Source organism: Panthera leo, chromosome B4, assembly GCF_018350215.1.
Source record: "Panthera leo isolate Ple1 chromosome B4, P.leo_Ple1_pat1.1, whole genome shotgun sequence".
NCBI lineage: Eukaryota > Metazoa > Chordata > Mammalia > Carnivora > Felidae > Panthera > Panthera leo.
Genome location: NC_056685.1, coordinates 134,911,990 through 134,938,257, shown reverse-complemented (window position 1 = coordinate 134,938,257; position 26,268 = coordinate 134,911,990). Strand labels below are relative to the sequence as shown.

At 53.3% G+C, this 26,268-nt stretch overlaps 1 protein-coding gene, 1 long non-coding RNA gene and 1 other non-coding gene across 3 annotated transcripts; 1 reads left to right on the top strand and 2 right to left on the bottom strand.

The window, feature by feature from the left end:
• On the bottom strand, positions 1 to 4,370 carry LOC122225219. Its single transcript, XR_006205154.1, has 3 exons — positions 2,938 to 4,370; positions 1,198 to 1,348; positions 1 to 556 (listed from the first exon to the last, which is right to left on the bottom strand). It is a non-coding gene; the product is annotated as an uncharacterized LOC122225219 (long non-coding RNA).
• Positions 3,516 to 3,665, bottom strand: LOC122225786. Its single transcript, XR_006205365.1, has one exon. It is a non-coding gene; the product is annotated as a U12 minor spliceosomal RNA (small nuclear RNA).
• Positions 4,005 to 26,135, top strand: POLDIP3 (DNA polymerase delta interacting protein 3). The gene is made up of 9 exons (XM_042948013.1): positions 4,005 to 4,110; positions 12,039 to 12,429; positions 13,355 to 13,441; positions 14,567 to 14,662; positions 16,650 to 16,829; positions 17,396 to 17,473; positions 20,231 to 20,360; positions 22,746 to 22,812; positions 23,771 to 26,135. The coding sequence occupies exons 1-9, from the start codon at positions 4,052 to 4,054 to the stop codon at positions 23,946 to 23,948; spliced, it is 1,266 nt and encodes a 421-aa protein (XP_042803947.1). The 5' UTR covers positions 4,005 to 4,051; the 3' UTR covers positions 23,949 to 26,135.
• The last annotated feature ends 133 nt before the right edge of the window (positions 26,136 to 26,268 follow it).

Below are 26,268 nucleotides of genomic sequence, written 5' to 3'. Positions count from 1 at the left end.
GGGGGGGGGGGGGGAGACAAGAAGGGGCTCGGCACTCATTTCAAACGTGTGTTTGTGTTTGTTGTGTGAAGTTTGGACAGTACGGAAAAATATACACGGGAGAAAAGACACCGGACATCCAGAGGCAAACGCCGACCGCCCTGGTGAAGCCACGTGGCCCACCCGAGGCCGCCGCTGTTGCCCGTGTCACACGGTCTCCATAAGCCCACATGGATCATGATTCATTATGTAGCAGATCCCCTGGGGTTGGACAGCCGGATTGTTTCCCACCTGTGGATTTTGAAAATGACAGCGGCTCTCTTCACCCTCCTGTCAGATGACTTGTTTTGTTTTTTGAGGATAGATTCCTGGAGACAGAAAGCTGGGCCAGGGTGTGGGGACACTGGGGTCCAGCCTTGCAATGCCCCCGCTTTTGCCCAGCCTTAGTCATGTCATCTCAGCCATGCGAGAAGCCCTGTGCTGTACAACTCCGTGTGTCTGCACTGTTTTCCTTTTTGCTTTCCCCGCTGGTCGGCCCTGAGAGGCAGGGTTCATTTGAGGCTCGGCGACGAATGGCCTTCAGGTTGGAGGGGAGTCCTGAGTAAGGCAGGTATTGCTCCCCCCGTGGAGGGCTCCGAGGGGGTCCACTAGCCCCCTCGTGCCTTTGTGTCCCGTTCAAGTGCTGGGGACTCGGCCGCGGCTGCCCCAACACACCCTCCCCGACTGCTGGGGCACTGGTGAGAAAGTCCTAAGCCAAGTACCAGATGGTGTCATGAGTGAAACGGTAAATGCCAAGACAAAGTAGGCCACAAGGCAACGTGGGAATGAGGGCTGGTTTCTCTGAAGAGACAACGAAGCTGGCTCTGCAGGGATAGGTGTTCAAGGTGGCAGGAACGGGGAGTGCAGAGGCGCTGGGTTTGGAGCAAGCTTGTGGGATTAACGTCAAGAAACAGATGGAAGAAAGCAGGTGGCTGAGGGGACAGCGGAAATGAAGCTGGAAAGGAGGCAAACTAGCTGTGCTCTAGAGGGTGTGACCAGCAAGTGCAAAGGCCCTGGGGCAGAGGTCTGCCGGATGGCTTCAGGAACTTTGTGAAGGTCAGTGTGGCTGGAGGGGAGTGGGGGGTGGGGGGTGGGGGGTGGGGGTGGGGAAGTGCACTGGAACAAACGCCTGAAGCCAAGCCACAGGCCCGGGAGCCCCTTTTTCCTCTCTTCTCTTACCTCTGTTCTGGCCCTGGCCTGCATCCTGGAGCAGGGCTGGGCTCCTTGGGGCAGCAAAGGGCTTGGCCTGGGAATCCCTTCCACACCCCTACCATGTGCTGGGGATTCTGCAGAGCACTGGACTCGCGTTAGGTCTCCTCAATCCTGGTCCCTTTTGGAGGATGAGAAAACAGGCCTGAGGGTCAGAATGTACACCTGCCTGAGCTCACAAAGGGCTGTTCCCAGAAGCTGAGAAGGGCATGGGTTGGACCTGGTCTCTACCCTCTCACCCGGTCTCAGTTTCCCCACCCATAAAATAGGTGAGTGATCATGAGTCTCTACCCTCTCTTGACTCCCACCCTTTCAGAGTAACATTTACAGGGGCGCCTGGAGGGCTCAGTCGGTTAAGCGTCCGACTTCAGCTCAGGTCATGATCTCACAGTTCATGGGTTCGAGCCCCGCGTTGGGCTCTGTGCTGACAGCTCGGAGCCTGGAGCCTGCTTCAGATTCTGTGCCTCCCTCTCTCTGCCCTTCCTCCACTCATGCTCTGTCTCTGTGTCTCTCTCAAAAATAAGGAAACATTAAAAAACAAATTAAAGTGACATTTATAACAGACCCTTTTAGCCTCCTGAAGTGAATTCGCAGGTAATATCACCGGCCTACACACAGAATTTTAAAAAATCAACACAAATCTCCAGCTATATTGTAAAAGAGCAAGAAAGAAAAGGAACTTACAAAATGATGCATTTTGTGCACACACATTTCAGTGTGTGAATGCTGGCCCATGTCCCCCAGAAGGAGGGTGGGCAGGGGTGTGCCCTGGCGCGGAGTCCCCGGACTGTCACAGCCCCTAAATGCAACCTGACTCCAGGACCCGGATTTCGCAGGCGGGGCAGCGTTCTTGGTGGGTTTCCAAACAAAGCAGGACCCAATTCCTCTGGCTATGGCGCGGCTGCATTCCCGGCAACCCCGTGCCTGTTCACACTGGGCAAAAATTCCTGCGTGCTCTTCTTAAGCGAAATGGAGCGAAGCCCGGGCTGGGAGAACCGTAACAGGCCTCACCCCTCCTGGAATGCCGCAGGCGTGGGGAGGGCGCACGCCTCAGGACTGCCCCACCCTAGCCCCCAACCGCCACGTGACAGGATTCCCGGATCCGTGTCCCGCCGACCAGCCGACACCACCCTATGGAGCTCCGAAATGCCTCCCGGGGAGGGCCACCCGCTGACAGCTGATCTCAATTCTTTACCTTACTGGACTGGCTTAAAAAATAACCCCTCGGTCACTGTTTTACATCGCCCTGAAGGCGTGTCGGGGCCTTAACTCCCGCGGTCCCCTGGCCCCTCCCTCGTTCCTCTGCACCCGCCCAGCAGGCGAGCCTGGGACCCTCCCTTCCTCTACCTGGTCCCCCTCCCCGCCATTCCTGGAAGGAGGAAGGAAGGGAGAGGCTAGAGGTCCCGCTCTAGAGCTAAGAAAGGGAAGGCCAGCCAGCACCCCACCGCGGCTGCGCGGATGGGACTTGGATTCCCTTCTTCGGTCTGGTGCCCAGCCCTCCAGCTTTATCAGCCCTTGCCCGCAGAGCTTCGGATGCCAGTCTGAATGGTGGCGTGTTCGGTCGACAGTACAGTAACTCCGCTGGCATCACCGGACTGAGAAATTAGTAACTCAGCACGGGACGTGCTCTTGGCTGTTCTAAAGACGTTGCGTTCATTATTATGATTTTCTTTTTCTACCGATCACGCAACAAACATATTGGACACTTACCTCGTGCCGGGCTCAGCGCTGGGTCCTGGGGCGGCCCCTTCTATAGCAAAGGCAATTCCACGAGTCCAAGATTTTCAGTCTATCATGCAACCCTCGCAACGACCTGCTATTTGCCCCATTTTATAGACCAAGCAAACCGCAGCATAACGAGGAGAAGCGATTTGCTGGTGAAAAAGCCATACCGCCACGAAGCGCGGCTCGAGGGGACCCAAGGGGTCCTCCAGCTGTCACCCCGCGAGCGGCAACGCGAGCGCCTACTGTGCGCAGCCGGAAGCCGCAGGCATCTTTCGCTCTAACCCACGACTTATTCTAGGATTCCAGGGGCAAGAAACTGGCTACGGTCGCCAAGCGGAAGGCAGTCCGTGAATCACTATAATCGAAAAACCGGGCCAACTTAGCAAGACAAAGAAAAAAAAACCAAAAAAAACCTGGTAATAATAAAAGCCAAGGGCGCGGCTGACAAGCACAAACAGACCTTTCTGCAACCAAAGGTCTTACTTCGCAAGAAACTACCTACTGTAAAAACTGACTTTTTAACAGAAGACACTCGTCTGCTTTTTCAGGGATTAGAAGGGGGACGGGCAGATCGCGACTCCCAGGCATCCCGCAAAGTAGGCGGGTCACCTTAGGGGCAACCTTTACCCGCTCAAAAATTCGTCTCACATTAGCAGTGAGGATTCGGGCGTCACCCCGAATCGTTATTTTCCTTACTCATAAGTTTAAGGCATAAAGAGGAGCGCCTGTTACTCCCAGGGTAATAAATTCCATTCTCATTTGCCCTACGGTGACTATCAGAGTCGAGCATTGAACTAAGAGCCCGATTCCTTCGCAGTGTGTCTCACTCGCTAGTTAAGTTTTTATGTCGCTTTCCATTTTATTTCTTCGTCTGAGGAGAACAGGGAACCGTAGGCCCCCCCGACCGCCGTATGCAGATAAGCAGCTGGCGTCGCAAAGCCTCACGGGGAGCGCCGCCCCTTCCGGTTTTTGCCCTGGTGGAGTTGTCGCGAGAGTTCGTCGGCCGAACGCCGGAAGCAGCTAGTTGCTCCGGAGCGGCCGAAGGGGCGGGCTCGAGGGCTGGAGTGTAAGCGGCTCGCGGCTCGCTCGGCGGTGCAAGATGGCGGACATCTCCCTGGACGAGCTCATCCGGAAGCGCGGAGCTGCGACGAAGGGGCGGTGAGCAGCCTTTTCTCCCTTCGGTGCTCAGGGCCCGCGGCCTAGCGGGGCTCGGGGCGGGGGAGGGAGCGGCCCGGGAGCGACGCGGAGCGCCGTCTGCGCCCGCCCCCTGCCGCAGCCGCGCTCCTCATTGGCTAGGCCCCGCCGCCGCTGCGGGCCCGGCCGCCCGACCGTCCACTGGCTGGAGGCGCCGTCGCCCTGGCGGGCCAGGGAAGCTGCTGGCCGCGGCGGGGCCGGGGCGCCCGGTTCGTGGGAGCGGCCCCGGGGGTTGGGGTGGGGGGTGGGGGTCGCGCTGGGGCAGGTCGCGCGGGGGGAGGGGCCGTCCCCGACGGAAGGGTCCGGGGGGGGGGGGGTCTCCGCGCACGGCCCCCTCCCAATGGGAAGACCGGCACGTGGGCCCCGCCGTCCACGATCTCTGCTCCGCCTTAGAGTTTGGACGACTGAAGTGTAGCGGGGAAGTGAGTTGCTCGGACTCCTCCGATCTGTTACCGCCACCGCCGAGGCCGAGACTCAAACCCAGAGCTTCACGTCCAAATCTTGGCGTGCGCTTCCCGGCCCCGCTGCCTCTAACGCTCGCCTCCGAGGTGCGGCGTTTCAAGTTCTGCAAGCGCTTTCAAGTATCTCTTGTCCCATTTGCTCTTTTCGCAACCGTACCGGCCAGGTACTGATATTTTCCCCATTTTGCAGATGAAGAGCTTGAGGCCGGGAGAGGTTAGAGAGACTTGCCCGAGGCCACGAAGAGCTGAGAATCGGGGCTGAGTGCCCTTGAGCAGCTGGCTGAGTTGACCTCAGGCCTGGGCAGAAAAACAGGTGGAACTGGCTGGAGGTTAGAGCGGCTCGGTGCCTGTGACTCCCAGTTGTCAGAGTAGACTGTTCTGGATCTGAGTGAGGAGACGATTTGCAGTGATGTGCCCCAAACTTCCTCTGGACCCTTAAGTGTTGTTAGTCCTTTCCAGCCTTTATGGGCTCCAGTTCAGCTGTATGAAGAAGTAAGTGGGAACGTGGCCAACAGTTCTCCAGCACAAATTCAGGTGTCTTCCTAAACTGGCTGTAGATATTGTTTTCTCCCATGTCATTCACCCAACAGATGTTTATTAATACCCCCTGGTGCCTGTGGCTAGAAAATAGATCCTTGCTGTTGCTAACTGAAAGGGAGATCCCACCCCCAGCCCCCCACCCCCACCCACACATCCACTACACCTGCTGCCTCCTCTGCAGAACTCAGCAGCCAGCACTCCACCTGGCTCCTCCTTTGCAACAGGCGCACAGGAAGTATTAATTTGCGCAGCTGTTCTCTCCTAGGTCTTCCCCTCCAATAACTGGTGTGGAATTGGTGCTGGGTCCTCTGGCCACTTGGGAATCCATCTGGGTTTCATAGATTTGCTGGACAGTTGCTGAATGAACCAGCTTCCCAGGACACGCATATGCCATCAGCTCCCCCACGGCCCTGACTGCGGGCGGTCTGTACTGTCTGTTGGGTCTGTACTTTTTTTTTTTTTTTAGCGTGGAGGTGCGCAGAGTCTCATGTTGGGCATTGGGTGGGGGATCCGTGGGATGAACACCTGTCTGCGAGCAGGCAGGCCCGGTGCCCTTCTGGGCCCGTTGTTGGGTTCTGTGCCTCCCTGGCGAGATGACCTCTGAGCTGGGCAGCTCCCTCGTTTGTAAGACTGGTTCCTGGCAGGTTGCTGAGAAGATTAGATAGAATCCAAAAATGTATATTTTAAAGTTTGTACCAGGTAGTGAGTGTTCAGCAAACGTTGGCAATTATCGTGGATCTTTCCTTAAAGGAGTAGATGCCCAAACCCCTCCCCCCCCCATGTGGGGTGGGGGGTGGGTGGGTCGGTAGGTAACCCTGGAGTCAAACTGTGAAGTTTGAGTTCCCTTCTCTCACTGTCCACATGAGCTTGTGCAAGTTACTTAACCATTCCTTACCTCTCTTACTTATAAAATGTGGATAATAATTCTTTTCTTGGGTGACTGTCAGGACTAAGTGAATTAATCTGTGTACAGTACTTTCAGAGTATTTGATGGTTCTAAGTGTTTGATACATGTTAGTTATGGTCATCATTATGGAAGGCTTTTAAGTAAAGAAGCAACATCCAATTTTGTGTCACGATACGTGAGATAGTATTACTTTGCTATCATGTGAAGATTGGAGGGGGGACCGTGCAGACAGAGACTAGTATGCGTGCTGTGTTTGGATTAAACCTGGTGGAAACTTCATTTTTATTTTACTTGCAAAGCCAACAGAAACTACAGCCAGGGTGTCCCTGTCAAGAACTGAAAGGTCTGAGCTTATTTCAGTGAACAAATGTCATTTCCTACAGTAACTGTATTCTGTCCTACCTGCTTGCTGGAAGAACTGTCCCCTTCCTGGGACTGTGGAATGATGGTGCATGGAGGTCCCAGGAAGACCCTTGTGCTTGATGGTTTATGTGGAACCTGCGACTGTCCCCGAAAACTTTCTTCTTCTTAGTGGAAATAGCAAAAGAACCGGTGGAGATGTAAATCACCTCTTTCCCCACAGGTCATGGAATGTATTCATTCTTTAGAGCAGTCTTTCTGTTTTGTGTTCATCACACCTTGTGAGCCAAGAAAGGGGTCATGCTTGTTACTACCTGCCCCCCCCCCCATTAATCAAAAGATTTCCATGATTAATGTGAAAATAGAGAAAGGGAGAGAATGATACTTCACTCAGCCATGGCGGGGCGCTGTCCTTCCCCCTGCACAGAACTCCCTGGGGACTTCAGTTGCTCAAGGCCCACGGATGAGTCTCCCCGGGAGGGCACTGGGCACCAGCTGCGGTGCGGGCCCGTTCTCGTCGTTTTTTTCCTTAAGATCTGAGCATACTGCTGGTCACGTTAGCAAAGTCGCCCGCTCTGAGTTTAGCTCTCAGATGACAGCTGTCCGTCCACTGCCGCCTCCTGGTTAGGGAAGGTTCCTCTAAGGTGGCAGGCAGCCTTAGTGGGAAGGTTGGACCTTGAGTATGCTGGAGTTGAGCAGCTCTGGGCCAGATGCCCTGTCTGGGGAGTCCTGGGAGCCACGGGGAAGGAGGTTGGTCTCCTTTTCAGGCCAGGGCTCTCTGTTCCTGGTACTTGGGGTTTGTTTCCTTGTTGAAATAAGATAAAGGAATTGTAGACCTGAAGCAAAGAGGAGGAAAGTCAGTCGTTCTGTAACTTGGAGGGGAAGAATTGTGGTTTAAAACAAAACATCTGCACGAGAGTCTCTTGGAGGGTAAGGGGATGGTATCTTGTTTCTTTGTGTCCGTGAAGCCCCTAATTCAGAACTGACTCTCGTGTAACAGAACTAAACTGTGTTTCCTCCACATAAAGATGACCTCGACACACATGAACCCTGACCCAGAGATGCCCGTGGATTAAAATCCACTTTATAATAACAACCCAGGGCCCCACTAATGGGCCCGGATCCTTGGACTAGACATCTGTCCAGAGCCGGCTCGGGTCAGGGTGTGGGGGAGAGCACCCGGGCTCCAGTGGGGTCCGGGGCAGGCGCTGAGATTCCGGGGTGGGGGCATTGGCTCTCACCCGCAGCGCTCTCCCCAGGACCCTGTGGAGTACTAGTGGGGCTCCGGAGCCAGGGCAGAGCCGGGTGGGGCAGTTCAGAGTCCAGAGACTTGCTCAAAACCTCCCCCGCCCCTTCCCAACGAGTGCTGAGGCCGGAACGTGTTTCGGGGACCTCGGGGCGAGTCTGCAGCGAGGCTGCAGGCGGAAGCCGGGCCAGACCAGAGGCTCCGCTGAGGGGCTGGGCTTTGTTAGGGAGCCCTCGGGCGGTTCTTGGAACCGGAGGGTAACACACCACAGGCTCTGTGTTTTGGAGACCCGGACCTAGCGGGAGTGTTTATTTGAAAAATTCCTGATGACTAATGCCTGCCTTGTACCCAGCGCTGCTGCCCGCCGGGATGAATGGTTGTCCTTTCATGCAGGAGGAGGGGCGGCGATTATAAAAAGCCTGCACACTGAAGCCCCTAAAGCTGCTGGGAAAGGAGCTGAAAGGACTGGGGGTTGAGTGCGGGGGACTGCGGGGAAGCGGCTCACTCGCGCTCCCACATCCACAACTACATGCCCTCCCTCCCCGATGCACCTTTTGTGCTGTTCACGGGGATAGAAAGACTGGCCCGAGGCATCTCGGTGGCCTTTCCTGCCAGACAGGCAGAGTGGCGCGTGGGGCCAGAGTGGGCACGCCGCGCCACGCTCGATGTGTGTGTGCTCACCCCCTGGTCACTAGGGAGTGTGCTGTGGTCCTGGACGGGTCTGGGGGCCTAAGATCTTCCGTAGCCTGGGACAGCACTCCCCCTTCTTCAACCCCTCAGTCTCTGGTCTTTATCCTTGACCCATGCTTCATTTATTGGTGCTTTAAGTAGATGCAGTGAAGACCAGCCTTCACCAGGACATCCTCTGTGAAATGTGGATAATAACCTAATCCTCGCAGTTGTGAGCGTGAAAGGAGAATATACGGGGGTGGGGCAGCTGTAGGGTCCCTGACACCACTTGGCGGGAGCTCACAACTGGAAAGCTCTTGGAGCCTTTTTTTATTCCCCTGGTGCAGGGCTGACCCAGGTGAGGAGATGGCAGGGTTTACAGAGGCTCTTAGTGCTGCAGGAGGTGCGGGCTTGGGAACGGGTCCTTGTGATTCAGCGCCGGCAACTTGGGCTTGACCTTCCCCAAGGAGGGAAGCTTCCGGCCAGCAGGGAGGCGGTAAGGGAGAGGCGAGGAGGGAGTGCTCAGGAGGGCAGGAACCGGGGAACCCACCGGAGCTGCTGCGAGAGCAAAGAGGCTGCAGGCTACGGTGGGCTGTCTGTGTGACCTTTGACACCCTCTGCTCTTCCCAAACACCCGGGCCGCGTCTAAGTCTTCTCGCTGCCCCACAGGTGTGTCTGGCGGCTCGTGGCGTCCCCACAGGCGTGAGCCTTCCTCTCCTAGAGCGGGAGTGCTCCTCACCATGCTCTCTGTGGTGACTTGATTCCCCAGCCCAAAGCCTGTGGCTTCAGAGAGGTCCCCTGTGTGATAAGCAGACAGTTTTATCTGGAGTGCTTTCCACTGACGCTGGTTTCTCCTGGATCTGGGCAGTAAAGCTTGATCAAAATCCTTTTCCCCATTTTATGAGTAGGCCTGCAGTCGTAGCTCCTGGTCTGCACGGACAGCCTGTTGCTTTTCTTTGATGGGTGTAGGGAGATGTAGGGAGCTGAAGGCATTAAAAAACAAACAAACAAAAACAGTGGGGTCACCTCACCAGCTAGTTGGGCCTGCGGGTAGGGCTTTATTAGGAAGCGTGTGTTGTTCCCTCCATAAACACCAGGGGCCCCTCCAGTAGCTGTGGGTTTCGGTGCCGCCAGAAAGCCCAGCTCCACTATTGCCGAGGCCTCGCTGACCCTGAAACTGAGGGCAGGCCACTCCAGGGGGGTGGGGGGTGCTGTCTGTTCCTCTCTCCCTCATCGTGCTTCCTGGCCTCCCTAAACACCCCAGCCCTTTGGCTTTGCCTTTTTTATTTATTTATTTATTTATTTATTTATTTATTTATTTATTTATTTTTTAAGCCCCTGCCTCTACAGGAGAAAATGGGACAGGGACGGACAAGCAGCCCCACCCCCACCTTAAACCTAATCGGATCAGTTCTGTAAATGATCCTTTCCCTGTCTCTTCCACCCAGTTCCTGTATAGACCCGCTGGAAAGTATTTAAATCCTAAAATAATTTGCTGTTTTTCAAAGAAAATTGGTCCGCGCATCACGGTCTCGGGCAGCGTTCTGGCATGCTGGGGGCAGCAGGTGTGTTTCCTCCAGTCTAAGGATAACCGGGTGAAAGTCCAGGCTTGCCTTGGCTGGTTCTTTGGGTACGCTCCTGCTGTGAGCACGGGAGCTGCGGGACAGTCCCCAGGCGGCTGCGGAGGCCCGCGGGAGTACTAGGAGGCCTCCTGGGAGGCCTGGACACAGATGTGGGAGGCCGTACGGGAACTTGTTTGTTCAGCAGAATTTTGCCTCCTGACACCAGGTCCGAGATTCTGAACACCGCCGTCTAATCCAGGACCACCTATGGAGTCAAAAGTGCAGATGCCCAGGCCTTCACCCAGATTTTGGATTTAGGAGCTGTGAGGACAGAGTCTAGACAGCTGTGTTTTGAAGCAGCTCCACCAGAGTTTCTAACTTAGCTCAGCCAGGTTTCAGCACCGCTTGTAAAGCACCGGGCCCTGAAACAGAATGAGCCCCGATCTCCCCTCCCAGTCCAGTGGGGAAGAGAAAACAAGCAGATGGAGTTGGAGGCACAGAGGAGGGCTGTCCCGGAACAAGCAGAGAAGGAGGGTTTCCCTCAGAGGAGATGTTGCCTTGGGAGCCAGAGTCCCAGGCAGGGCACCCGCCACGAGGGTGGGGGCAGCGGTGGTGGCGGCAGCAGCTGGAGTAGACCGGCCTCGTGGTGTGGTGGGGGGGGGGGGGGGGGTGAGGGAGAAGCTTGCGGACCCCAGGAAGGACTTCCAGGATTGTACTTGGAAGAGCCTTCTCTTTACTCACGAGCCACTGAAGGGCCAACAGAGGAACCCCGCAAGCAAATGAGGCCTGTGTAATGGAGTTTGGTTCATTTCCGATTTTAACAGTTTCTGGATTTGACATTCTTGTTGCAGAGTGTGATAAACACGTACTTGGTTTTATCCCAGGTTCCTGGCCCACAGGTCCTAAAACCCTGAGTTATAAGGGTGGTAGGAGCATCTTTTGTTCTAATGAGGTAGCTTTTGCTGGGTCCCTGGCTAGCTTCAGAACGGGGACTGGTCACCAGGAAGACCTAGGCATGGTTCATTGGAACTTGCAGTCCTCCCCGCCCTCCTCCCTCCAGGGAGACGGAGGCTGTCCTCAATGGCCAGCCATTCAACCTTGCTTACATAATGGAGCCTCTATAAAAACCCCTGTACAGTGGAATTTGGGGAGCTTCTGGGTTGGTGAACACGTGTATGTGCTGGGAGGGTGGTGCACCCCAAGAGGGCATGGGAACTCCACACCCCTTCCATTTGGCTGTTTCTGAGTTGTATCCTTTATAACAAACTAATGGTAGCGCGTAAACTGTTTTTGCTGCATTCTGTGAGCCACTCTAGCAACTTACCGAACTTGAGGAGCGGGCGTGGGTCGTCCCCTCAGGTTTAGTCTGTCAGAAGGATGGGAAGCCCAGGACTTGGGAGTGGCATCTGAAGTGAGGGCCGTCTCGCGGGACTGAGCCCCGTAACCTGTGGGGTCTGCGCAGACTCTGGGTATGTTGTGTCAGAGTTGAATCATAGGACACCCGGTGACGTCTAGAAAGTTTGAGAAGGGTTGATGTCAGGAGAACACCCACACTTTTGGTGTCAGAAGTGTTGTGAGTGGAAACAATTCAGACAAAGTGGCTGTTTTTCTTTTCTACCTGTTAGCGGGTGGCTCCTGCTCCCAGCCCAGTGGGGATCTTGTGCCCTGGAGACCTGGACCACCAAGGCAGGCTGGTGTCTTTTGTTTATCATCGAATCTCTCCAAGCCGGTTTGACCCACCCCACAGGGTGCTGAGAGGGCTGAGAGCAAGCCTGTGAAGAACTTTGGAAACAGAAGTTGTTCTTCCCCTGTGTGGGGTTACACTATTTGGGGGATATGCCTTTTTTTGGCACCAGCGTCATTTGGAGGTTATTGTTCCTAATGACGTCTCAGAACACCTGGTCTAGGGAGGAAACCAGTGTGTTACCCAGTGATCGAAACCGCCAGGCCCCTCTTCCGAATTTTATTTGCAATGCAAAGTTAAAAGTCATGAACCAGAAAAGAAGTTTCAACATAAGCCTGTTTGCTCAGCGAGCAGACTTCTGGTTTCTCCAGAAACTCCCTCTCTTCCCAGTATTACGATGGCTCTACTTCCACGGGCCGCTCTCGACACCCAGATCCACTTAATGTGCAATCTGTACTTGCAGTCTCAATGCCAGACCAGGAATTGGAGGTGTTCGATCTCGTGTTGGGACCCAGCAGAGCCTTCTCAGCCAGCCAGCGCGCACAGCCACCTTCCAGCAGAGGTTTGATGCCCGGCAGAAGATCGGCCTCTCGGACGCCCGGCTCAAGCTGGGAGTCAAGGATGCCCGGGAAAAGCTTCTGCAGAAAGATGCTCGGTTCCGGATCAAAGGGAAAGTGCAGGATGCCAGAGAGATGCTGAACTCCCGCAAGCAGCAGAGCGCGGTGCCCCAGAAGCCCCGCCAGGTGGCCGATGCCCGGGAGAAGATCAGCTTGAAGCGGAACTCCCCAGCCGCCTTCATGAGCCCCCCCATTGGGACAGTGACCCCTGCCCTGAAGCTCACCAAAACCATCCAGGTAGGCGTGGCTCTCCTGGGAAGGCGGGAACAACTGTAGATTCGGGCAGGCGGTGGGGGCCAGGAGCGGTTGGCCAAAATGACAGCTCTCTCGAGTGTTTGGATAGTAACCCTGTGAGGGAGGCGGGGTTTTCAGCGAGTTTCGCGGAGAGGAAAGGGGGCTGCGGCAGAAGTAAGTGACGTCCTCAAGAGAGCTAGCGATGGAGGGAAGAGCAGGGAGAGGATGGACGCCGTGGAGCACGTGCTGTGTGGCAGGCACTACCACCTGTGACCTTATTTCTCCTGCAACTCTGGGATCATTACCCCAGTTGTTTGTTTTGTTTTGTTTTTAATTTATTTTTGAAAGAGAGAGGGCGTGAGCTGGGGAGGGGCAGAGAGAAAGGGAGACACAGAATGCAAAGTGGGCTCCAGGCTCTGAGCTGTCGGCACAGAGCCCGACCCGGGGCTTGAACTCACAAGCCGTGAGATCATGACCCGGGCTGAAGTCAGACGCTCAACAGACTGAGCCACCCAGGCGCCCCATTACCCCAGTTTTATAAGAGAAGACTCGAGGTCTCAATTGTGAATTATGGTGCCCAGGGCTAGCGCAACCAGTGAATGGGAGGACCGGGTAGGAGCCTGGTCACACCCGACTCCTTGTCCCGTGCCCTGGCCGCTAGCGCAGCTGCCCAGGGGGGTGAAAACAGTATCCTTCAACCTTCGCAGCAACCTTGGTGACAGGAGTAGCGGCTGCGGATGTATCGAGCCCGGCTCGTCGAGCAGGGTGACGAGGCTTTCTGTCACTCCTGCTTTGGACATGAGGCATTCTAGGGCTTTTTACCACAGACCCAAACTGAGCGCTACCATACTTCAAGTTCAGTGATTCCTGACGCACGGAGGGCACGTGTGGACCCCAGGGGATGAATTCTGGTCTCTGGGTTTTCTAGGTTCCACAGCAGAAGGCCATGGCACCCCTTCACACCCATCCTGCTGGAATGAGGATCAATGTTGTCAATAACCACCCGGCCAAGCAGGTGAGAGAGTGTGTGTGCACGCGTGGGTGTATGTGCACACGTGTGTGTTTTGATGGACTCTTCTGAGTGGATGAACTGAGGCCTGGCCAAGGTTCCCAGTGTGAAGAATTGGAGAAATTACATTTAGCTTCTTGCAGTTTATGACTTTTAAAAAGAAACTTCTTATGGGGGTGGGGGGGGGTGAGTATTTAAGAGGCAGAGAGGCAGATTGAAAGTCTTCTCTTTTTTATTATAAAAGTAGTATGTGCGGGGGGCGTCCGGGTGGCTCAGTTGGTGAAGCGTCTGACTTCAACTCGGGTCATGGTCTCACGGTTCATGGGTTTGGGCCCCGCGTTGGCCTGCTTCGGATTCTGTGTCTGTCTGTCTGTCTGTCTGTCTCTCTCAGCCCCTCCCCAGCTTGTACTCTGTCTCTTTATCTCTCTCAAAAATAAACATTAAAAATAGTAGTATGTGCTTAGTTCAGAACACTGCAAAATAGAGAAAGATTAAAAAGGAAAAAAAAAAGTCCCTCTTGGTCCTGCTCTCCAAAGCCAGCTGCTGTTGAAATTCTGCCCTGGTTCCTTTTGTTTTGAGTGTCATTATTGTTTAGTTAATGCATAGCTGTAGTTGTGGTTATGTTATTATTCGATTTTCTGTCATTCTGTTTGCACTTATAACTCAAGCAGTTCTCTGATTCACATTTACTGTGAACGTTTTTAATAACTGCGTAGTCCTTTGAGTTGATGTTCCAGTTTACTTAAGCCATTTTCCTGTCATTTTCACTGTTAGAAATCCTTCTGGGAACATTGTTGTGGCTAGAGCTCTTTCTCGGGGTTGGATTTAATTTCTGTAGGCCAGACTGCCTGGGATGGACTTTCTAAGCCAAGATTGTAAACAAACATCATAAGTGTTTCTAGGTGTTGGCCACTTGTGGAGAGGAAACTCTAATGTACCTGGAGGTCGCAGCACTTTTGTGGGGGTCCTTGTGGGTGAGGAGCCAGCCTGTCAGGATTTGAACCCTGGCCTCCCGGGCCAGTCTCCCCAAGCACCCCCACACACACCCGCTTTTCCATGTCTTGCTGTCCTTGTTCCAAAGGTCTCTTGAGAGTCTGCAGGCCACGTTAGCTGTTCTTTCTTTCTTTTCAGAATGTATATGACCTGGAGGACGATGATGACGCTGTAGCCCCCATTCCCAGTAAACAGATGAAATTTGCAGCCTCAAGCAGCTTTCTCCACCACGTGGTAAGGCATTTTATGTTTTTCCTGCGCTCGCCATGCATAGCAGATCGGGTGGGTGGGAGACGTGGGCGAGTGTATGGCCTTTCAGTTCCGAAATCTTTCTTCCTTCGGGTCCTAAGGTTTTCAGAACTGGAACTAATCCAGTGGCTGGTTTCATAAATGCTGAGACCAGAGTGGCCGGTGATCGTGTTCAAGGGCCCGCAGCTAGTGAAGTGTGGGGCTACACCCTCCAGCTGCTGCTGGAGGCACTTGGGGGGAAGTGTGAGATCACACGGGAGGGAATCCCGTTTTCTTTCCTTTGTGGCAGAATGTTCTGTGTGTTCTCCTTCCCTCCAATTCCATTTTTGAAACTGGACTCCCTCAGTCGGTGTGAGCGAGGATAAACGACCTTGCCTGTGCTCTCCACCACGTGCAGCCCGCTTGCAGGGCAAGACTGGGTGCTGGTCAGATGCCACGCAGAGAAGCAGAGAGAGCAGTATCTGGAATGGCAGGGAGGCCGGCGTCAGCGGGTATAGCCAGTTACGGGGAGGGCGGCCAGGGGCCACCCGAGCCGAGGGCCTTTGTTTGGCCTGCAGAGACCCAAAGACTCCGTATTGTCACTGCGTTGAATGTGCGGACCAGTTTCCTGGTTGCCACTGGAGTTCTTAAAGTGATACGTGAAGCTGAAGGTTGCCGATTTGTTACAGGCACTGGGCCTTTGCGCTGGTTGCGTCGCTGAGGTCTGCTGCCGGGGGGGTGTCGGCTGGCTCGGTTCGTGGCTCACCCTGATTGAGAAAATGCAGGGTTTGTGTGAACCAATTTAAGACTCCCCTTCCCCCCCCCACCCGGTGAGGTGGGTACTACTGTCGTTCCTGTTTTACAGATGAGGAATCAGGCACAGAGAGGTTAAATACGCTCAGTATCACCCAGCTTATAAATAGGGGATCTGAGATTCCAGCTCAAGCAGTCTGGTTCCCAGGCCCTGCCTGTAACCCCTACGCTGACTGCACTGGCTCTCAAGACTCAGCAGCTTGAGAAATGTGGAGTCGAGCGTGAGGAGTGGACGCGTCATTTGATTCAGAGACGCTGGTGAATCAGCCCTGCCGCTTCTGCCTCCGACCTCTTTTTCCTCAGACGCGCTAACACCCGGGAGTTGAGTGGCTTATATATCCAAGGGACCACATCCCCAGTCAGGGGCAGCAGGGGAGGGAGGGAACTGCGTCTGCTGGTCTGCACCTGCCAACTCTGGCAGCCTGTCCCTGACGGTCTGGGAGCTGATCGGGCCAGGGGTCTGCATGGTGCCTCTGTGTGGTCGAAACGGGGACCAAAAAGCTGGGAGTCTGGGCCTTCTTAAGAGTGGGTTCCTGGGGCGCCTGGGTGGCGCAGTCGGTTAAGCGTCCGACTTCAGCCAGGTCACGATCTCGCGGTCCGTGAGTTCGAGCCCCGCGTCAGGCTCTGGGCTGATGGCTCGGAGCCTGGAGCCTGTTTCCGATTCTGTGTCTCCCTCTCTCTCTGCCCCTCCCCCGTTCATGCTCTGTCTCTCTCTGTCCCAAAAATAAAATAAAAAACGTTGAAAAAAAAAAATTAAAAAAAAAAAAAAAAAGAGTGGGTTCCTGTGCCTCACCAGCGCAGAACTGATCATCAGCCCATTGTGTGAGAAGCAGGTCTGGGAATGAACTTGACCCCAAACTTTCGGCCTTCTGCTTAGCCCCGAATCATAGGGTTTTCGTAAAGTCTGCGTGGTATGGGTCGGCCTGTGGCTTCAGATCAGGCCTGCATGGAAGTTTCTCACCAAGGACTTCTGCACTAGAGAGTGGCTTCTGTGAGCACAAACTGTGTTTCTGCCCTCCCGCCCATTCCTTGGGGAAGTCCCTCGCAACCTTTTTTGGCTCCAGACCTCTAAGGGAGTTGCGGAGCCGGGAGGGCTCGGGGGTGGCGGTCGTGAGCCCCTTAGGGCTTTTCTCTCCCCTTCTTCTCTAGCCCCTCAGATTCCTGTCTGCCTCTTGTCTAGGCCGGGCTGAGCAGTTCCAAGTTCTCCGTGTCCAAGGCCCTCCCTCTCACCAAAGTGGTTCAGAATGATGCGTACACAGCTCCTGCCCTCCCCTCCTCTGTTCGAACAAAAGCCTTGACCAACATGTCTCGGACGCTAGTGAACAAGGAGGAGCCTCCCAAAGAGCTGCCACCTGCTGAGGTGAGGTGAAGGTGAAGGTGAAGGAGAGAAAGCGAGCATACCAGTGGAGAGTCAGCCCGCGCTGGGTGGGCAGTGTGTTGTGCGTGCCGTGTCGCGTCCTCACGGCACCTCCGTGAGGTAGGCGGACGCAGCCACCTCCATTTCACAAGCGAGCAAACCTAGACCCGGTGGCCCCTGCCCTTCGGTCGCTTGCAGGCGAGTGGGGAGGACAGAGGTGCAGACAGGGCAGTTTTGTGTGGCGGTAGAACGGAGGTCTGTCCAGAGGAGAGCTGCCGGGAGCACTGAGGAAAGAGCATTGGTCCCCTGGGCAAGCGGGGAAGGCTTCGAGGAGAAGGTCCACCTGAGCCGGGTGGGTCTTGAAACATGAGTGGCATTCCGTGGAGAGGCTCAGAGGCCTGAGAGTGTCTGGCATATCTGGGAGGTGATGAGAGGTTCCGGCCCTTAGCGTGGGGTGGTGGGGCCTCTAGGGGGTTTCCTCTGGGCCTTCCTGGCCGCTGGCCCAGAGCACGTGCTGCTGTTGAGCACATAGCTGTTGTGTGACTTCTGGTAACTGTCTTGTCTGGCAGCCTGTCCTCAGCCCCTTGGAAGGCACCAAGATGACAGTGAACAATCTGCACCCTCGAGTCACTGAGGAGGACATCGTGGTGAGTACTGTATCCTGCCAGAATCTTACATCTCAAGCCGCTTCTGTGTCAGGGGCCCCCGAGACCACCGCCAGGTTTGCTGGTTCTTTAGGAGGGCTCACGGGACTCCGCGTGGAGTCACGTCAGGCCCAGGGTTTATTACAGGATCCAAAGCAAAATCAGCAAAGGGAAAGGCTCGTGGGGCAAAGGCTGGGGGTCCAGGTGCAAATTTCTGGATTCTTCTCCTCGTGGAGTCAGGGTGCACTCTATTTCCCAGCAGCGAGTTGTGTCGCGTGAAACCAGGGAAGCTCATTAGATTCATTGCCAGGGTTTTTATCAGGAACTAGTTACGTAGGCACCCTCTGCCAGTGCATACCAGCATTCCAAGATGCCCCAGAGGAAAGCAGGTGTTCAGCATAAACCACATCGTTTGCACAGTTTAGGCTCAGTGAACCACTCTTATCGATCAGGGTGGTGGGAGTCCCAAATTCCAAGTTCCCAGACACCAGCCGGGGCGCAGCCTTGGAAGCCGGTCTTTGAGAAGATAGCCGTCGGACCGGCTGTGTCAACTCTGTTCTTCACAGCTTCTAAATCAGGGCCAGGGCACCGTGCTGGATGGGACTCGAATGAGATCCTCTTGTTCCGTGGCATAAAGTCCGGTGGTTCCTATCTTCTGTGAGCCTTTGGAACTTCTGCCTCCTCCAGGGGTTTTCACGATGATTCCAAAGTAAAAGGAAATGGGATGGATTGGTGTTACTTGGTGGTTGGCTTTTCTAGAGTGCCCTGGTCTGTCCTGTCCCACCCTTAGTTCATGGACAGAACCTAAACCTGGGAAGCAGGCGGCCAGGTCCAGCCGGCACTGCTTGTCTGCCTCGTTTTCGTTTGGGCACCAAAAAACCCCACCATCGGTTTAAAAGTCCAGGTCCCCTTTTAGCTGTGAACTGTCAGATCACGGAATGAACGCACCAAATTCAGTCACAGCCCATAGTGGCCGCCTCGCTTGACAGTGGTCTCGGTTGTGAAACGTGACTGCTGTGTGATGGCTTTGAGAAGGAAGCAGGCTCCCCAGTGAACGGTACGCACGGTGGAGGTTGTAGCCTACTTTGTCTAATACTTCACGAGTTAATAAGGGATTAAAACAGATTTTTTTTCCTGATTATAAAAGGAGTAATAGCTACCATATCGAGCTCTTGTTTTTGTTTTTCTTAAATTTATTTGAGAGCGAAAGATAGGCACGCACACACGGGGGAAGGCCGGTGGGGGGTGGGGGGGAGGGGTGGGAATCCAGAGCAGGCTCCGCATTGTCAGCACAGAGCCTGACACGGGGCTCCATCCCAGGCCCATGAGATCGTGACCTGAGCTTGAAATCAAGAGCCAGACGCCTAACCGACAGAGCCACCCAGGCGCCCCTATTGAGCACTTACTAGGTGGCAGGTACTTTGTATGCAGGGTCGTGGAAACTGACTGCCTGTGGTCACCACCACGCAGAGTAACCGCTGGTAGTAGCCACCCTCCCGTCTTAACCGACACAGGTAATGTGTGGAGAACAGCAGTGATGAAGTTGGGATCACACTTAGTATTCACTTCCACATTTTGGTTTTGGAATTTAACATTTTTCCACTTTATCATTAAAAACAAATCATTCCAGGGATGCCTGGGTGGCTCGGTCGGTTAAGCATCCGACTTCGGCTCAGGTCACGATCTCACGGTCCGTGGGCTCGAGCCCCGCGTCGGGCTCTGGGCTGACGGCTCGGAGCCTGGAGCCTGCTTCGGATTCTGTGTCTCCCTCTCTCTGTGCCCCTCCCCCACTCGCACTCTGTCTCCCTCTGTCTCAAAAATAAATAAACATTTTTTTTTTTTTAACGTTTTATTTATTTTTGAGACAGAGAGAGACAGAGCATGAACAGGGGAGGGTCAGCGAGAGGGAGACACAGAATCTGAAACAGGCTCCAGGCTCTGAGCTGTCAGCACAGAGCCCAACGCGGGGCTCGAACTCACGGACCGTGAGATCATGACCTGAGCCGAAGTCGGCCGCCCAACTGACTGAGCCACCCAGGCGCCCCTAAATAAACATTTTTAAAAATTTTTTAAATAAAATAAACCAAATCATTCTGTGACTTTTTGTCCTCATAACAACCTTGTGAAAGGAGTTACTAGTGAAGAAACGGCATGGGTGGGAGTCGGCCTCTGTGGGCCATTTCCATGTTCCCTCTCTGGCCTCACCTCCTGCTCTGCAAGACACGATGAGGCGTCAGAGCACATGGTGCTGGCAGTGACACTGCCCTGAAAAATGACTTCATTTGGGCTTTCAGCAGCCCTGGGAAGTAGGTGAGACCTTCCTTCCCGCCCCCCCCCCGCCCCCCAGAAGAGAAAACTCATTGTCAGAGAAGTAACTTGCACATTCCCAGGTGACATAGCATCCACTACCTGTGATGAGCCTACATGTTCCTTTTCGTGACAGAGCTCTCAGAGAAATTCTCTGTTGAGACAGTGGATGCCGAAGCAGGACTTTGGGATGCCCTGCTGGGGGCGGAGGGACTCCAAGGCTTATAAACCCAGACCCATTTCTTGCTGCCAGCTCAGCTTGTCCCCTCGTCTGGTCCCACAGTGAGAGGCACCTAAAATGGCACCTCCCTGAAATCCTGGGCATTGGGCATATTCAACTGGAGTGTAGCCACCAGTCTACCCAGAGCCCCCTGGAGTGTGTGAATGGCAGGCAGGCAGTATAATGGCCCCAAATTCTCCTATGATGATGCTAACCCCTCTTGTTCTTTGCAGGAGCTTTTCTGTGTGTGTGGAGCCCTCAAAAGGGCTCGGCTGGTCCATCCTGGGGTAGCAGAGGTGGTCTTCGTGAAGAAGGATGATGCCATTACGGCATATAAGAAGTATAACAACAGGTGTTTGGATGGTGAGTCCGGGAGAAAGCAGCCACCTTACCGTCCTGCTGCTCATTGCTATCAAGCAGCAGGCCATCAGAGCAGGCCTTCCTCTGAGATGGGGGGCGGGGAGGGGCTCCTGGTTCGTTCATCCCTCTGGGATTTCCTCTGCACCAAGAACATAGGGACGTGCAGTACCCTGGGCTGCCTGTTTTACAGGTTTTCATCCAGCTCTAGTACATAACTCTAGCAAGCAGAGAAATACCATTTCTCCATGGATAGTTCTCTTAAGAGGTCTTGCCGGGGAAGCCAGGAGTCCTAGCCGCCTCCTTCCAGATGTTGGTCTGATTACTGCTAGGAAACAGGTTCCTAAAAGGCCTGAAGCCTTGTCTAACTGTTAGCACCTGGGTGAGCTCTGCTTCTAGGGAGTAAGCTACTGATTTTACTGAGTTCAGAGTCACATTGTTTATCTCGGGTTAGCCTGTAGAGAGAAACTCTGTCATGCCACTTTTCTCCACTGTTCTGTTCTTTCTGTGTTTATTGAATAATTTGTGTATTTATTGCGTACGTACATCGATGCAGAGACTAATAGACAGCTGGTGGGGTTTTGACTTGCGTTTCCCTGATGGTGAATGATGTTGAGTGTCTTTTCATGTGCATATTCACCGTTTGTGTATCTTAGAGAAATGTGTATTCAGGCTATTTGCATACTGTTGAGTTTAAAAGAATTTTTTTTTAATGTTTGTTTATTTTGAGAGGGTGGGGATAGAGGGGTAGAGAGAGAGAGATAATCCCAAGCAGGTTCTGCGCTGTCAACACGGAGCCCAGTGCAGAGCTTGATCTCGTGAGCCGTGAGATCACGACCTGAACTGAAATCAGGAGTCAGATGCTTAACCAACTGCGCCACCCAGGCACCCCTAAAAGAATTCTTTGTATATTCTTAATATGTCTCTTATCAGATAAGTGATTTGCCAATAGTTTCTCCCATTCTGTAGGTTGTCTTTTCACTCTTGTATTCAATGTATGCATTTACAGGTGTATGTTTTCCTCTAAGCAGTGCCTTAGCTACTACATCCCATATATTTTCGTATATTGTGTCTTTATTTTCATTCACCTTTGAGTATTTTCTGAATTCCCTTGTGATTTCTTCTTTGACCTGTTGGTTATTTAGAACTGTTTTGTTTAATTTTCATATATTTGTGAATTAGCCAAATTTCCTTCTGTTCATAAGTGTTCAAGGAGAATATGTGTTTTGCTGCTGGTAGATGTCTCTTAGGTCTAGGTGACTTATAATCTTCTGTTTCCTTTTTGGTCTTCTGCCTGGTGGTTGTATCTATTAATGAAAGTGAAGTATTGAAATCCTCAGCTATATTGTTCACTTATTTAAATTCCGCTGGTTTTGCTTTGTGTATTTGAAGCTCTGTTGTTAGTTGCATTTATGTTTATAATGGTTTTCTTCCTGGTGAATTGACCTTTTATCATTACAAAATGTTCCTATTTGTCTCTAGATAACATTTTTTGTTCTAAAGTCTGTTTTGTCTTATATTAGAATAGCCACTTCAGCTTCCTAGGGTTGCTATTTGGGTAATATGTTTATTTCCATCCTTTTACTTTCAACCTTTCTGTATCTTTGAATCTAAGGTCTGTCTCCTACAGATAGCGTATTGTTGAATTTTTTTTTTTTAAATCTGGTCTGACCGTCCCTGCCTTTTGATTGGATTAATTAATCCATTCACATTTAATGTGGCTTTTTTTTTTTTTTTTTTTTTTTTTACACATTATATGACTATTTTCTAGTGTGGTATTTTAGTTCCTTTAAAATTTTTTTCACCATATTTTTTGAGTCACTATCTTACTGCTCAAGGGTTTATAGTGTTTGTGGTAACTTATCAGAGTCTATTTCAGATAAATACCGAATTCTAGTGAGATATAAAAATGTTGCTCCTGCTTGGCTGTATTCCTTCTTCCCCCCCCTTTTTTGTGCTGTTACTGCAGTGCTAGTCACATAGCGTGCAAAGTAGCAGCGTGGTACTTGTCACAGTTAATCCTTCATAGACGAAGTAGAAGTGTGTATATTCACTTTTGAATTCTTTTTTCACTTAGTTTCGTCATGTAAACATTTTCCTTTACTGCTTCACAAAGAAGTTTAGACTGCGTCACAGAGTTCAGTGTCTCCCTTCCTTTCGGTTCTCATCTTCTGCTAGAAGCAAGGAATGTTGACCACTTTGCATTTTGGTGCTGTCATTGCTGAGGTTTCATAGCCCTCAGCCTGGGATCCCCAAAGCCTGGCCGCTCCATCCCCGGTCACGGTCACGGAGCCAGAGCTGCCAGTGGTGGGTGCAGAGGTCACAGCCCTTGGCCTTTTGTCCTAGGCCGAAATCTCATGGCAGAGCTTTCTCTTTTTTGCTCTTTTTCAGGACAACCAATGAAGTGCAACCTTCACATGAATGGGAACGTTATCACCTCAGACCAGCCCATTCTGCTGTAAGTTCCAAAGGCGGTGGTGCTGGGGACAGAGTGGAGCTTATCTCCTTGTTTACTCTGTGTGATTGTCTCTTCTCCTCGGGGTAACTTGCCTGCAGAACCGCTTTCCTCTGTTCCGTTTCCTCCACTCTGATGGCAGGTGGTCAGTCGGAGTGCTGAATTTTGTACAAAGTGAGACGTCTTGTCATTTCTGCAGGGGTTGACCCCACGAGCTAGCGTTAAGACCTTGTCCTCAGCTCTATAATTTAGAAATACCTAAAAAGGAAGTGGAGAGCAGGCCACTTGTGTCCTTTGTACAGCTGTGTGCACCACCCAAGTGATTGGAAAACTCCCACCTCCTTGTCATTGACCCTGATGGAGACAGTACCCGGTGCCAGCCCTGTTTTTTTTTCACACCTGCACATACATGTCTGGCCCAGGACTGAGGATTTTTCAGAGCCTGAGATGCATAAAATGTAGCCTGGCAGGACATCTTTTATAGATGAGGAGACAAAAACCTCAGGAGGATATTAGACTTGCCAAGGTCGGTGGGGCAGGCAGACGGACGTTGAAATGTAGAAGGACCAGGATTTGGACCTTAGATATTGAATTGTGTGATTTGGACGAGTTTTTAAAGCTGTATTCCAGGAATAAGTTGTATTCTGAAAAATGAGGGTTTTAATGACCTAATAAGTTTGGGAACCGTTGTGCTAAACGGAGTGAATTCAGTTTCCATACTTCAAGACTTCTCCAAATCCATACTAAGCTGACGTGTGTGACCACCCCTCAAGGACATACGGAGTGTTTCCTAAACCTAAAACCCCTGATCACAACAGGCTACAGAATGTAATGCGATCAAGGGGTGCGGAGAGTGTTACGTTCAGCGCCCAGCTTTCGTAACCTGCGTGGTAAATGGTGGGTTCCCTCCCCATCCGAGGGAGAACTGACAAGGATTTTGACTCTTGTCTGCTCTCCACAGACGGCTGAGTGACAGCCCCTCAGTGAAAAAGGAGAGTGAGTTGCCTCGCAGGGTGAATTCTACTGCCTCCTCCAACCCTCCTGCCGAAGTGGACCCTGACACCATCCTGAAAGCGCTCTTCAAGTCCTCAGGGGCCTCTGTGACTACACAGCCCACAGAATTCAAAATCAAACTCTGAGCAGGGGAGTGAGGCAGCCAGAAGCAGGGGCAGAGGAGGGTGGCTCTGTTTCCTAAAGCGAAGCTTGTGACCAATGGGCCGTCGGACTGGAGGCCCCTGAGCGTGGGAAGGGTCGCCAGGGGTGGAGAGCTTCCTCGCTGGACGGAACCCACCTTTCTGTGTTGTGTTCTACCCCGTGCTCCTCTGTGCGTTAATGTTTCCTGTAGTCTGTCTCTTCTCCCTCCACCTCATCACCAGGGTAGGCTTGCGTGGCTCGGAGCGTCTCTACCCCTAATTTGAGCCCCTAATTTGAACTGATTCCTTGTCTGAAAATGATACCCTGAATTCTCTGGGTGGCTTTCGTGTGGCCCCATGGAGTGCAGGGAAGGGCCTCTTTGAAGGACACTTCTTTTCTCCAGGAGGCGAGGAGTTGCCTCCCCTTTCTTGTTTTTAAACTTCCAAGCGGAGTGAGGAAGGGCGCCCCTGCCGTCCTAGCGAAGCCAGGTCCGCTCCGGAGCTGGGCCGCTCACCTGCCTGGTCACTGCGGGCGGCCTGGGTGCTCTCACCGCGACTGGCTCTAGACCCGTGTGGTCGGGAAGGGCCACGCGGCAAGGGCGGCGGGGGGTGCTGCTGCGCCACTAGGAAGAGCCTTCCCGGCCCTTGGCTTCGAGGGCCTGTGCCGTCTCAGGTGACTTGGTAACTTCTCGAGTTCACGGTTCCCATTCTTTGGGTTATGCCTGGCGCCCCGCCCCAGCTCTCAGCCTTCTCGGTATCGTTGCGGGCAGGGGCTGGCCGCCTTCCCAGTGCTCACCCGGCACGGCACTCTTCATACCTGGGGTGCAAGGCTTAGGTGCAAACGCCAGCTCTCCGCTAGTTGGGTTTGTCTTGTTTTTTTATATAAAGGTCTGGCTATTATTGTTCTGTGACACTGAGGGTCTGGGGGGTTATTTGAACGGGAGTAATGTCTTGCTCCTGGCTTTTTCTGGCTTCAGATGCCTACAGGACAGTGGGGATGCTGAGAGAGGCACAGATCCAGCCACCACCGAGGGGCACTGTTCCCATTGTTGGGAGTGACCCATCCATTCGTGACCAGAGGGGTCTTTTCCTGCCTTGGCAGTGAAGGGCACAGGAGTGGTGGGTGGCCTTGGTGGCGGGGGGTGGGGGGTGTCGAGAGAGCAGAGCAGCCCTTCCAGGCAAGCTGGTAGGTTGTTCCCTCAGCGTGGTTCCAGGCAGTTGGCGCAAAACTGTAGCCCCCAGGGGCAGCCCCCGAATACCAGGACAGCATGGCTCCAGGGGCATTCTCCGTCTCCGCTGCTGCTTTGTTGGGACTTCGAGGGAATCCAGGCTGGCAGAGCTGGAGCGAGCTGGGCAGCAGGGCTCTGGAGCGCTACAGAATCCGTAGCGAGTGTTGTGAAAGGCATAAGTCTGGGAAGTAAAGGGGACCTGAGACACTAAAGAGTCTTTCATGGCCTGCTTGGGGCCAGCCCAGTGAAGAAGAATCTGGAAACTCATGTTTTCAGAGTTCTGTCGGTAAGCGGGAAGGACTCAGGCTGTGAACGCTGTGCAGCCCTCCAGCTCTGAGGTTCCTTGGGCCTTAGGAGTCCAAGGAATGTACCTGACGGTGCCCCAGCTTCCAGTTCTCTAAAGGATGCTGCTTTTGTTCCTTTCTTCCCTTCTCCCCACTTTGAACGGGTGCAAACTTAGTTCTCCTCAGCAGCTGGAAGACATTCCTCCTACACTTTCCCCTTCTTGATCCATGAGAGCACCCACAAGGCAGTAGGACCTGGTTTTTCAGGTACTGGGGACAGTCGGATCACTCCTTGGACTCTGCTTCAAGTAGGGATGGTAAATCGCCTGCCTGCATATGGCTTCACCCCCCCCCACCCCCCCACCCCCCCCCGGGCCAGGTACTCCGGTGATCACAGAGTTCACGGAGCCCAGCTGCAGCCTCTTGGCCATCTCGGCCCTGTCCTCCGGACGGCCGTGTGGTCCTTTGCAGGGTGGAGCCTCTTGGCCTCCCGTGCTTCGTAGGGTGTCGTCATGGGAAATGGATGAGAAGGTGATGGGCCAATCCTTGTGTCCCTCCACCTCCCACCCCTCCACATTCCTCACGTGTATCTCTTGTTCAGAAGGAGAGGAAGAGACATTAAGGGATAGAGGAGACTATATGTTACTTACCCATTTCTGAATAAATATTTGTTATTCCTACCTTTGAGCTCTCCTTTCTTAAAAGATGATGAGTGGCCTTGTGGGACTTGGCTCTAGAAAACAGGAATCGGCCTCTGCTTTCCTCCTCACCAGCTATGACCTTGCGCAGCTCCTCACAGGACTTGCCGAACCC

Coding starts and splice junctions, on each gene's coding strand:
- POLDIP3 (XM_042948013.1), top strand. CDS start 4,052: ATGGCGGACATCTCCCTGGACGAGCTCATCCGGAAGCGCGGAGCTGCG. Junction 13,442..14,566: donor ATAACCACCCGGCCAAGCAG/GTGAGAGAGTGT, acceptor CTTTCTTTTCAG/AATGTATATGACCTGGAGGA. Junction 17,474..20,230: donor TCACTGAGGAGGACATCGTG/GTGAGTACTGTA, acceptor TGTTCTTTGCAG/GAGCTTTTCTGTGTGTGTGG.